A 12,434-nucleotide genomic window follows, 5' to 3' on the forward strand; every position below is an offset into this window, starting at 1 on the left:
GGAGCTCTGCTCATTCTGTCACAGTGAGGCCTGAAACCCACTACAAAACGCTATCGCAATCGCTAGCGTTTTGCGTGAGCAGTTTGTAAGCGATTTCATGAGCAATTGAAATTGATTACACTTTCTAAAATCGCTCCCTAAAAAGCGTAATCAATTTGCCAGCGGTTGTGTAGCGATTAGCGTTTTATATTCTGATTGGTCCTTTCAGTTATTTTTAATTTTGTTACAGTGTACATTAACTTTAAAACGCTAGCAAAATCGCTCCGTGCAGGTTTTGATGAGCGATTACGCCAGCGATTATATACTTTACATTGACGCGCAAACGCTAACAAAATGCTGCATGTCCTGCGTTTGAGATTTTGCTAATTGCAATCGCTTCTGTGGAATTTGCACCATCCATTTACATTGGCAGAGCGTTTAGGGAAATCGCTGGAAAATCGATTTATCACACTCCCTAAGGCCCGGTTCACATTAGCGGTCGCCGTCCGGAATCGCCGTGCCGGAGCCGGACCGCTTGCAGAACGGACGGAACGGACGCACGGCATAGCAATGAAAGCCTATGCGTCCGTTCACATGCGTCCGTTTCGTCCGGACCGGATCCGTACCGGATCCGGACTCCGGCATAAGACCCAACATGCGCTATTTTTTGGTCCGGCTCCTCCGGCAGCCGTATCCGGAGCGGAGCCGGACTGCACCATCCGGCCAATACAAACCAATGAGAACCGGAGAGCGCACAACACACTGGCTAAAAATCCGGATGTTCTACCCCACTTCCTATGCGTATTGAAGCGGCGATTTTGGATGGGGACACATGGGCAAGCATTTTGGAGTGGAGCAGCAGTGATTTTAAACGTGCTGGAGATGTTGGCAGCATGTCGGAGGTGGAGGTGAGTGCTAAACAGCGGAGGGCCTGATTCCACAGGTCCACCTTCTGCTGACCTCCCAGACCCCAACATTTTTATTCCTTTTCTACTATCTTTTGCCAAACGGATCCGGATCGCATCCTGATGAACACCTGATGCAAACTGACCGGATCCGGATGAGAACCGTACGGTTCCGATCCGGATCCGGTCCGGATCCGGTCAGGTCATCCGGTCCGTTTGGCAGAGAACCGCAAGTGTGAACGGGGCCTTAATGCTCAAAAAATTGCTCTAGTGGGTTCCAGCCCTCAAACATGATTTCCTTAACCTCCCTGGTGGTATGATTATTTCCAGACTTTAGGGTCTAAAAGCGGTGCAATTTTTTTGAGAGATCTGCAGCAGCCCAGCATTTACTCATCTCTCCTGGATCCAGTGCTTCAATTTTCCCTCCAACCTCCAGGTGGTGCTGTAACCCTGTAAAGAGATTGCAGTTTGTTGTGATGACAAAAAAACAACAATCTCACCAGAGGGATCCAAAGCCTCTTAGGACAAAAAGGAGAGGACAGGGAGGAGAGGGGAGTTGAAACGCCCTCTGAGCAGAGCTCCCGACAGCCACCATGAGTCAGGATCAGGGTTACTACCAGGGAGGTTAATATGTTGGTGTCAAGACTTCAGTATTCACTGCTAATAGAGATCATTGGCTGGATGCCTGTGCAGCCCCGTAACATAATGCCCACTCATTGACTACTGCAGCTATATTACAGACTGGGGATCTTCTTACCATTCAGATGGATCTCACCTCCCTTTGCTCCCCAGTGCCGAGGAAGTGACCGACTGCAGAGGATAAGAATATATATATGCCGGGTCATCAGTAGGCGGAGACAAATACGAATTTCACTGAGAAAATGTAAACTGCAGCCATTCTTACACTGTTAATGGTAGGGTTCTTAAGCTTTGCACAGTTGGTCACTGCGTGACTGGGATTAATATTCAGAAAAGTGGGTGGAGCCTACAAAAGCCAATCAAAATCCACCTATTCATTTTTAAGGGGAATATTTAATTGCTGCCATTCTTGCACTGTTAATGGCACAAGCCTCTTGCACTGTTAATCACCTGTACCTGGTACAGTTGGCCATTGGGTGATTGGGGTTCAAATTCAGAAAAGGGGTGGAGCCACATCAGATTTTATTTCAATGCAAATTATTGATGCCAAAGACCGCAAATCTCACAAACTTGGTAATTAAGTTATTGAGTAATTGTGTGTTAGGGATAGGAAAATTGGGCGGAGCCAACACCGGCCAAATACATACCCAGGCATCGCTGGGCGTCCAGCTAATATATATATATATATATATATTTATATATCGTATTTTTCGGACTATAAAATGCTTCTGACCATAATACGCACCTAGGTTTGGAGGACAAAAACCAGGGGAAAGAAATTATACTAAACCTGGTGCGTACATGGTTAAGGGGCATTTTGTGGATTATGCCCCTTGTACCTCTTGTGTGCTTCTGTGTTTCCCATGTGTCTGCCTCTGTCCTCCTTGTGTCCTCCTCAATGCCCCTTTGTGTCCCCCTTGCAGGGCCGCCATCAGAAATTATGGGGCCCCTCACACATCATCAGACCTGCCCCCTGTGCCCACCCATTGGTTGCTGTGCCCGCCTTCTAGCTAACCCACCCCCGTGTCCGTGCTCAAAGTGCGCTGCAGCGAATAATGTGCATGGCTCCGACACTGAAGAAAGTGGCGTTCACAGCGCGATGCAGCAAAAGTGGACGTGACCATGACATGTTGTGGGTGGAGCCAAATACTAGCAAAATACAGGTCCCTGGTTAGCAAATGAGATGCCGACTTGTAGGTCCGTTCTTATCCTTTATCCGTTCTCTTTTGTCCCCCTCTTTTCTTCCTGTGCCTTTCTTGTCCCCCTCTGTCTCACCTCAGTTTGTGCCTCTTTTGTGTCCCTCTGTGTGACCTCATGTTCCCGTCTAATCTCTTTTCTCCCTGTGCCTCTTTTGTCCGCCTCTGTTCCCCCTGTGTCTCTTTTATCCCCCTGGGTTACCTCTTGTCCCCTTCTGTCTCAGCTCATCCCCCTGCCCTAGCCAGGTATAGGTGCCTCCAGTATAGGTAACCAGGCATAGGTGCCCCCAGTATAGATAACCAGGTATAGGTTCCCTCAGTATAAGTAGCCAGCTATAGGTGGTGCCCCAGTATAGGTAGCCTGGTGTAGATGCCCCCAGTATAGGTAGCCTGGTATTGCTGGTGCCCCAGCATAGGCCAGAAAGATACAGGTGCCCCCAGTATAGATATTCAACTATAGGTGGTGCGCCGGTATAGGTAGCCTGGTATTGTTGCCACCAGTATAGGTAGCTTGGTATGGGTGGTGCACCAGTGTAGGTTAGCCAGGTACAGGTGCCCCCAGAATAGGTAGGAAGCTATAGGTACCCCAGTATAAGTAGCCATGTATAGGTGGTGCCTCAGTATAGGTAACCAAGTATAGGTGGTGCCTCAGTATAGGTAGCCAAGTATAGGTGGTGCCTCAGTATAGGTAGCCAAGTATAGGTGATGCCACAGTATAGGTAGCTAAGTATAGGTGGTGCCCCAGTATAGGTAGCTAAGTATAGGTGGTTCCAGCCCCAGTATAGGTAGCCAGGTATAGGTGGTGGCCCAGTATAGGTAGCCTGTAGCCAGATTTAGGTGGTGCCCCAGTATAGAAAGTCCTCTGTAGCGGGCTCACTCATCTGCTCCCCACGTTCACGCGGTGCGCTGGTTAGTGAGCCACAGGCCCGCAGCCAGCCCATGCAGCCCTTCCAGCGCTTTGAGGTGCCCAGGGCCCCCAGAAGCCCTGGGCCCCTCACTGCAGTGTCAGTTGTCCCCCCCAATGACTGACCTCCCCCCTTGTGTCCTCCTCTATACCCCTTTGTGTTCCCCGTGTCCTCCGTTTGTCCCCCTGTGTCCTCCGCTGCATGGGCCCAGTACAGGGAGTCCCCAATATTGCAGTGGGTTGGAGGTTCATATTGGCAGCATTCACAAGTCAGAAACTCCCTGATTTGGACTATAAGACGCAGTGACTTTTTCCCCTCACTTTTGGGGGAGAAAACAGGAGTCTTATATTTCACAAAATACATTATGTAGTATTTGGGAATGCCAATTCTTGATATGGATAGCAATGACCTGCAATTACTTGCGGCTATGTTTTTTCGTTTTTGATTGTTGAAATATATATTATTTTTACTTATAGGTAATGAAATCAGCCTGAAGATATCCAGAGAAAATGGCTGAGGAATTTAGGGGCAGAGTTATAACTGAAGGTTGGTACTTTAAATTGTTGTAGTTGGAGAAGTAATAATTATTATCAGCTGGATAGCGTACTGGTAAGGCTGTTGCCTTTTATGTGGGATTTGAGCCTTTGACCAGAGTTCTGATCCTGGCCGAAGCCAGTACGTAAAACGTAGGAGTCTTTGGGCAAGGCTCCCTAATGATCCTGGTCGGCTGTGGAGCACACCCTAGTGGCTGCAGCTGTGAAGCGCTTTGAGTTCACCAGGAGAAAAACGCAATCTGAATGTTCTGTGTCTATTACTATTGTAAAAAAAGATAGCACAGACAGTTTATTAAAAAAAAAAAGTGGGTGAAGTGGTTGCAAGGATAATAACCTGTGAGGAACATAACTTGCAGACGACAAATTGGTTGAGAATGAAGAGGGTTAGGCACATGGATTTTGCAAAAGTCGCATTAACATAACTAATCTTATGACTGGTGCAAAAATATTCCCAACAAATTACAATTAACATTGTAAACACACACACACACACACACACACACACACACACACACACACACACACACTTAAATTGATTGGTCCATTTTCAAACTGCATATATTTGCATAGAAATTTGCTTACATTTGCATCAAGTCGGAAAAAAAAATGCATCTCATTGATCATCCCTAAAGGCTCATACACACATCAGACTATGGTCTTTGGAAAATGAAAGATCACAGACCAATCTTACCACCCTTCATGTAGTATGAGAGCCATACTCTACACAGTCTTTTCTATGGAGCTGAACTCCACATCAGAAAAAAATCTTTGCAAGATGCTGCACACAAAGATGCTGTACAGACACAAAAGATCAGTATCTGCAAAAGATCTGTTCCTGACAAAAATCCATTCCTGCAAATTGCAATGATAATCTATGAGATCTGCAGATCATCATACACACATGATTTAACTGACATTCATCTGCAGATCAAGCAATCATCCGCAGATCTGAAAATCCATCCTGGTGGATCTGATCTGCAGATGAATGTCAGTTAAATCATGTGTGTATGATGATCTGCAGATCTCATAGACTATCATTGCAATTTGCAGGAATGGATTCTTGGCAGGAACAGATCTTTTGCAGATACTGATCTTTTGTGTCTGTACAGATCCGTGTGTGCAGCATCTTGCAAAGATTTTTTTTCTGATGGGGAGTTCAGCTCCATAGAATGGACTGTGTAGAGTATGGCTCTCATACTACATGAAGGGTGGTAAGATTGGTCTGTGATCTTTCATTTTCAAAAGACTATGGTCTGATGTGTGTATGTGGCCTAAGGGTGCATACTCACATCAGACCATAGTCTTTGGAAAGTGAAAGATCACAGACCAATGTTACCCCCTTCCATGTAGTATGAGAGCCATACTCTACAGTCTACACAGTCTATTCTATGGAGCTGAACTCCCCATCAGATAGAAATTTTTGCAAGATGCTGCACACAAAGATGCTGTACACATGCAACAGATCAGTATCTGCAAAAGATCTGTTCCTGCAATAATGAATGCAGATGAATCCAATGATCCTGCAGATGAATGTCCGTTAAACAAGGTGTGCAGAGGCGTATCTGGGTAGTACGGCGCCTATGGCAAACACTGAAATTGCGCCCCCCCAACATACACACACATCACAGTCACATGCCGTCAGATAATTCATCAAGTAGTTACATGCCGTCAGATAATTCATCAACTAGTCACATGCCATCAGATAATTCAAGTAGTCACATGCCATCAGATAATTCATGTAGTCACATGCCATCAGATAATTCATGTAGTCACATGCCGTCAGATAATTCAAGTAGTCACATGCCCTCAGATAATTCATCAACTAGTCACATGTCATCAGATAATTCAAGTAGTCACATGCCATCAGATAATTCATGTAGTCACATGCCATCAGATAATTCATGTAGTCACATGCCGTCAGATAATTCAAGTAGTCACATGCCCTCAGATAATTCATCAACTAGTCACATGTCATCAGATAATTCAAGTAGTTACATGCCGTCAGATAATTCAAGTAGTCACATGCCGTCAGATAATTCAAGTAGTCACATGCCGCCAGATAATTCATCAAGTAGTCACATGCTTCAGATAATTCATCAAGTAGTCACATGCCATCAGATAATTCATCAAGTAGTCACATGCTGCCCAATAAAATGGGTGCAGGGACAGGGTGCAGGCTGGTGGCTGGATGCAGAGGCTGGGTGCAAACTGGTGGCTGGGTGCAGGCTGGTGGCTCGGCTGGGTGCAGGCTGGTGGCTGGGCTGGTGGCTGGGTGCAGGCTGGTGGCTGGGCTGGGTGCAGGCTGGTGGCTGGGCTAGGTGCAGGCTGGTGGCTGGGTGCAGGCTGGTGGCTTGGTGCAGGCTGGGCTGGTGGCTAGGTGCAGGCTGGTGACTGGGCTAGGTGCAGGCTGGTGGATGGGCTGGTGGCTGGGTGCAGGCTGGTGGCTGGGTGCAGAGGCTGGGTGTAGGCTGGTGGCTGGGTGCAGGCTGGTGGCTGGGTGCAGGCTGGTGGCTTGGTGCAGGCTGGGCTGGTGGCTGGGTGCAGGCTGGTGACTGGGCTAGGTGCAGGCTGGTGGCTGGGCTGGTGGCTGGTGGCTGGGTGCAGAGGCTGGGTGTAGGCTGGTGGCTGGGTGCAGGCTGGTGGCTGGGTGCAGAGGCTGGGTGCAGGCTGGGCTGGGTGTAGGGGCTGGGTGCAGGCTGGTGGCTGGGTGCAGGATGGTGGCTAGGTGCAGAGGCTGGGTGCAGGCTGGTGGCTGGGTGCAGGCTGGGCTGGGTGTAGAGGCTGGGTGCAGGCTGGTGGCTGGGTGTAGAGGCTGGGTGCAAGCTGGTGGCTGGGTGCAGGCTGGGCTGGGTGCAGGATGGTGGCTGGGTTGGTGGCAGGCTGGAGGCTGGATGCAGAGGCTGGGTGCAGGCTGGTGGCTGGGTGCAGGCTGGTGGCTGGGTGCAGAGGCTGGGTGCAGGCTGGTGGCTGGGTGCAGAGGCTGGGTGCAGGCTGGTGGCTGGGTGCAGGCTGGTGGCTGGGTGCAGGCTGGTGGCTAGGTGCAGGCTGGTGGCTGGGTCCAGGCTGGTAGCTGGGCTGGGTGCAGGGCTGGTGGCTGGATGCAGAGGCTGGGTGCAGACTGGTGGCTGGGTGCAGAGGCTGGGTGCAGGCTGGTGGCTAGGTGCAGGCTGGTGGCTGGGTGCAGGCTGGTGGCTAGGTGCAGAGGCTGGGTGCAGGCTGGTGGCTGGGTGCAGGCTGGTGGCTGGGTGTAGAGGCTGGGTGCAGGCTGGTGGCTGGGTGCAGGCTGGGCTGGGTGCAGGCTGGTGGCTGGGTTGGTGGCAGACTGGAGGCTGGGTGCAGAGGCTGGGTGCAGGCTGGTGGCTGGGTGCAGGCTGGTGGCTGGGTGCAGAGGCTGGTTGCAGGCTGGTGGCTGGGTGCAGAGGCTGGGTGCAGAGGCTGGGTGCAGGCTGGTGGCTGGGTGCAGGCTAGTGGCTGGGTGCAGGCTAGTGGCTGGGTGCAGGCTGTTGGCTAGGTGCAGGCTGGTGGCTGGGTGCAGGGCTGGTGGCTGGATGCAGAGGCTGGGTGCAGACTGGTGGCTGGGTGCAGAGGCTGGGTGCAGGCTGGTGGCTAGGTGCAGGCTGGTGGCTGGGTGCAGAGCCTGGGTGCAGGCTGGTGGCTAGGTGCAGGCTGGGCTGGGTGCATGCTGGTGGCTGGGTGCAGAGGCTGGGTGCAGGCTGGTGGCTGGGCTGGGTGCAGGCTGGTGGCTAGGTGCAGAGGCTGGGTGCAGGCTGGTGGCTGGGTGCAGGCTGGTGGCTGGGTGGAGGCTGGGCTGGGTGTAGAGGCTGGGTGCAAGCTGGTGGCTGGGTTGGTGGCAGGCTGGTGGCTGAGTGCAGAGGCTGGGTGCAGGCTGGTGGCTGGGTGCAGGCTGGTGGCTAGGTGCAGGCTGGTGGCTGGGCTAGGTGCAGGCTGGAGGCTGGGTGCAGAGGCTGGGTGCAGGCTGGAGGCTAGGTGCAGGCTGGTGGCTGGGTGCAGGCTGGGTGCAGGCTGGTGGCTGGGCTAGGTGCAGGCTGGTGGCTGGGTGCAGAGGCTGGGTGCAGGCTGGAGGCTAGGTGCAGGCTGGTGGCTGAGTGCAGGCTGGTGGCTGGGTGCAGGCTGGTGGCTAGGTGCAGAGGCTAGGTGCAGGCTGGTGGCTGGGTGCAGGCTGGTGGCTAGGTGCAGGCTGGTGGCTGGGTAAGGTGCAGGCTGGTGGCTGGGTGCAGAGGCTGAGTGCAGGCTGGAGGCTAGGTGCAGGCTGGTGGCTGGGTGCAGGCTGGGCTGGGTGCAGGCTGGTGGCTGGATGCAGGCTGGTGGCTGGATGCAGGCTGGTGGCTGGGCTAGGTGCAGGCTGGTGGCTGGGTGCAGAGGCTGGGTGCAGGCTGGAGGCTAGGTGCAGGGTGGTGGCTGGGTGCAAGCTGGTGGCTGGGTGCAAGCTGGTGGCTGGGTGCAGAGGCTGGATGCAGGCTGGTGGCTGGGTGCAGAGGCTGGGTGCAGGCTGGAGGCTAGGTGTAGGCTGGTGGCTGGGTGCAGGCTGGGCTGGGTGCAGGCTGGTGGCTAGGTGCAGGCTGGGCTGGGTGCATGCTGGTGGCTGGGTGCAGAGGCTGGGTGCAGGCTGGTGGCTAGGTGCAGAGGCTGGGTGCAGGCTGGTGGCTGGGTGCAGGCTGGTGGCTGGGTGCAGGCTGGTGGCTGGGTGGAGGCTGGGCTGGGTGTAGAGGCTGGGTGCAAGCTGGTGGCTGGGTTGGTGGCAGGCTGGTGGCTGAGTGCAGAGGCTGGGTGCAGGCTGGTGGCTGGGTGCAGGCTGGTGGCTAGGTGCAGGCTGGTGGCTGGGCTAGGTGCAGGCTGGAGGCTGGGTGCAGGCTGGAGGCTAGGTGCAGGCTGGTGGCTAGGTGCAGGCTGGGTGCAGGCTGGTGGCTGGGCTAGGTGCAGGCTGGTGCAGAGGCTGGGTGCAGGCTGGAGGCTAGGTGCAGGCTGGTGGCTGAGTGCAGGCTGGTGGCTGGGTGCAGGCTGGTGGCTGGGTGCAGGCTGGTGGCTGGGTGCAGGCTGGTGGCTAGGTGCAGGCTGGTGTCTGGGTAAGGTGCAGGCTGGTGGCTGGGTGCAGAGGCTGAGTGCAGGCTGGAGGCTAGGTGTAGGCTGGTGGCTGGGTGCAGGCTGGGCTGGGTGCAGGCTGGTGGCTGGATGCAGGCTGGTGGCTGGGCTAGGTGCAGGCTGGTGGCTGGGTGCAGAGGCTGGGTGCAGGCTGGAGGCTAGGTGCAGGCTGGTGGCTGGGTGCAGGCTGGTGGCTGGGTGCAGAGGCTGGATGCAGGCTGGTGGCTGGGTGCAGAGGCTGGGTGCAGGCTGGAGGCTAGGTGTAGGCTGGTGGCTGGGTGCAGGCTGGGCTGGGTGCAGGCTGGTGGCTGGGTGCAGGCTGGGCTGGTGGCTGGGTGCAGGCTGGGCTGGTGGCTGGGTGAGCGCTGGCAGAGGCTGGGTGTTCTTACAGACCTCAGATCGCGGCGACCGGTCCATATCAGATAGTGCTAGGTCTCCTCCTGGTGCCATCCCCGCCGCCTGTCCCCGGTCCTCTTCCAATGGAGATAGACCTCAGATCACGGCGACCACATCAATGCTATGTCTCCTGGTGGTGCCGTCCCCGCCGCCTATTCCCGATCATCTTCTTCTAGTGACATACTTCAGCTCACAGCAACTGCAGTCACAGCCTGTGCACGCTACACGCTCACAGTACTCAAAATGCGGAAGTGACGTCAGAGGTCACTGACGTCACTTCCGCATTTGCAATAAGTACAGTGCGGGTAGCGTGCACAGGCTGTGACGCTGCAGTTGCCGCGCGATCTGAAGTGTGATACTAGGAGAAGATGATCGGGGACAGGCGGCAGGGGCAGGGGCGCCACCGGGAGGGGAGACAGTCGGCAGTGGAGAGGTGGCATTGGGGCAGGCATGGCGCCCATGCAGCATGGGCGCCCATGGCACCAGCCATACCTGCACCCCTCTAGATCCGCCACTGAAGGTGTGTATGAGGAACTGCAGATATCAGACTATGAATGCATTTTGGAGGAACAGATCTTTAGCAGATACTGATCTTTTGAATGTGTACAGCATCTGTGTGTGCAGCATCTTGCAAAGATTTCTATCTGATGGGGAGTTCAGCTCCATAGAATAGACTGTGTAGAGTATGGCTCTCATACTACATGGAATAGGGTAAAATTGGTCTGATGTGTGTATGCACCCTAACACGCACACACACGCACACACGCACACACGCACACACACGCACACACGCACACACACACACATCACTAGGTGGGCTGAAGATCTGTAGCAAAGCAATAAGATGCAAACTCTGGTTATGTTTGAATGATCCAATAATTACTGATACTTTTATTTGTTCGATCTTATTTTGACATTATACAGCTGGAGCAATCAAATGTCCTTCCTGTTGATTTTGATTGGCCCAAATCCAAGCTGCACAAAATTTGCATACAAACTATAGTTTTTTGCATCTCAATGACATCTCATTTGTACACCAAAATGTCTTCCAAGCATTAGTAAGTTAAAATACATACAGTGTATGGAACAGGGTTGCCAACCTAATTTATAATTTTTCACAGACAAAAGCTACAAAAAATCTGAACACCCCTTACATTTTGGATGGACAAGGGGTGGAGTCAGCAGCAAACTTTTAGGGCTTGTTCACACTATGAGCAGATTTTTTTAAGTGCTGGCAATTTTAGAGAAATCGCCATAAGGCCTCTTTCACAGTGGGACGTTAAAGTCGCACGTTAAAACAGCATTTAACGCAGAATAACTCACTGCAATGAAAAATCAATGCCCTGTTCTCAGTGCACACGTTGTGTTGGTGTATAACGCTGCACGTTAAGTAAAAGTACTGCATGCAGTGCGTTATACACGTTATTAGCTGCTTTGGACTGTTTGCACATGCTCAGTAATGACTTGGAAGCATACTTTTCATTGCCTGTATGCTCTACTGTATGTGACCGTAACGGGGCATTAAGTTGTATTACGACTTTTTCAGAGGAATTGCGTTGTAATTTACGTTGCGACTTTAACGTCGCATCAAACCGCAACGTCCTACTGTGAAAGAGGCCTTAAAGTGCTTGTGCAATGATTTCCTATGAGAGTGTTCACATATGAGCGTTTCGATTTTCAGCAAATCGCAAACGCGCTACATGTACCATTTTCTGGGCACTTTTGCTCTAATGGAAGGTATAGGAAAAGAGCAAAATGCTTGAAAAAGTGCCTTGTATAGCGATTTCCCAAGCGCTTTTAAGAAGAAATACATTGTATTTATTATTTTCTGGGTCAAAGAATACACTTCCTGTCTCAATCGGCCAGCAAAAGCGCTTTTCTAAGGGAAAAGGGCTTTGAAAAAAGCTCAATAAATCACTCAGCATTTGTGATAGCTCTAGCAATTTATAATGTGATCAAGGCCTTAGGGTAGGAACACACTAGGCAAAAACAGTAGAGTTGCGGAAAATGCAGTGAAAAACGCACATAATGCAAGTCAATGGGCCGCATGAAAAAATGCGTATGTGTGCATTCTGCAATGTGCGTTTTAAAAAACACTAGTCTTGCTGCATATTTTTCCAAAATGCATCTAAAATGCACATAATGAAAGACAATGGTGACGCAGAGGTATTGCATTTTACTGCATTTTTTATGCGTTTGTTTTTAAACCAAGTTTGATGTACTTCTGCTTCCTGTTGACTTCCAAGGTATTTGCATAAAATGCATTAAAAAATACATGCAAAAGGCATATGCAATTTATATATGCGAAACCACAAACGCATTAAAGCATATGCAAAATGCAAGAAAGTGCATGTGCGGAACAAAAACGCAAACGCACGGAAATCGCATAAAAAAGGCACAAATGCATATGCAGCAAAATGCTATCTTTCCTGCACTGCCTAGCGCAGGCCTGGGCAAAGTTTATACGGCCTGGGCCGCATTGTGCGGACCACGGGCTGCATTGTTCAAATTCCACACACACCCACCCCCCCTTCCTTCCTCCCTGTAAAATTGTGAGCGGGCAGTGGGAGATTTGCAACTCAGCTTGCTCACCGATGTCCCACATCATCTCCATGGAAACCGGACATTTAAAATCTCCCGCTGCCCACTCGCAATTTTACATGAAGGGAGGGGGTAAGGAGCGCAATCCGGCCGCCTGTCGGCAGGCCAGGGAAGCAGCACACGCAGGCCGGATGCGGCCCGTGGGCCATAGTTTTCCTA

General features: G+C 52.0%; 1 protein-coding gene across 4 annotated transcripts in view; it reads left to right on the top strand.

The window, feature by feature from the left end:
• LOC137532009 (NACHT, LRR and PYD domains-containing protein 3-like) overlaps positions 1-12,434 on the top strand; it is a 201,210-nt gene that overhangs the window by 5,260 nt on the left and 183,516 nt on the right. For 3 of the 4 annotated variants that reach the window (XM_068252095.1, XM_068252098.1, XM_068252097.1), the window contains exon 2: positions 4,101-4,170. In XM_068252095.1, the coding sequence (XP_068108196.1) occupies positions 4,134-4,170 (37 nt within the window). In that variant the 5' untranslated portion in view covers positions 4,101-4,133. Of the gene's footprint in view, positions 1-1,429; positions 1,517-4,100; positions 4,171-12,434 lie in introns of those variants that run through there. The other variant, XM_068252096.1, reaches the window with a different exon arrangement.

Source organism: Hyperolius riggenbachi, chromosome 9 (genome assembly GCF_040937935.1).
Source record: "Hyperolius riggenbachi isolate aHypRig1 chromosome 9, aHypRig1.pri, whole genome shotgun sequence".
Lineage (NCBI taxonomy): Eukaryota > Metazoa > Chordata > Amphibia > Anura > Hyperoliidae > Hyperolius > Hyperolius riggenbachi.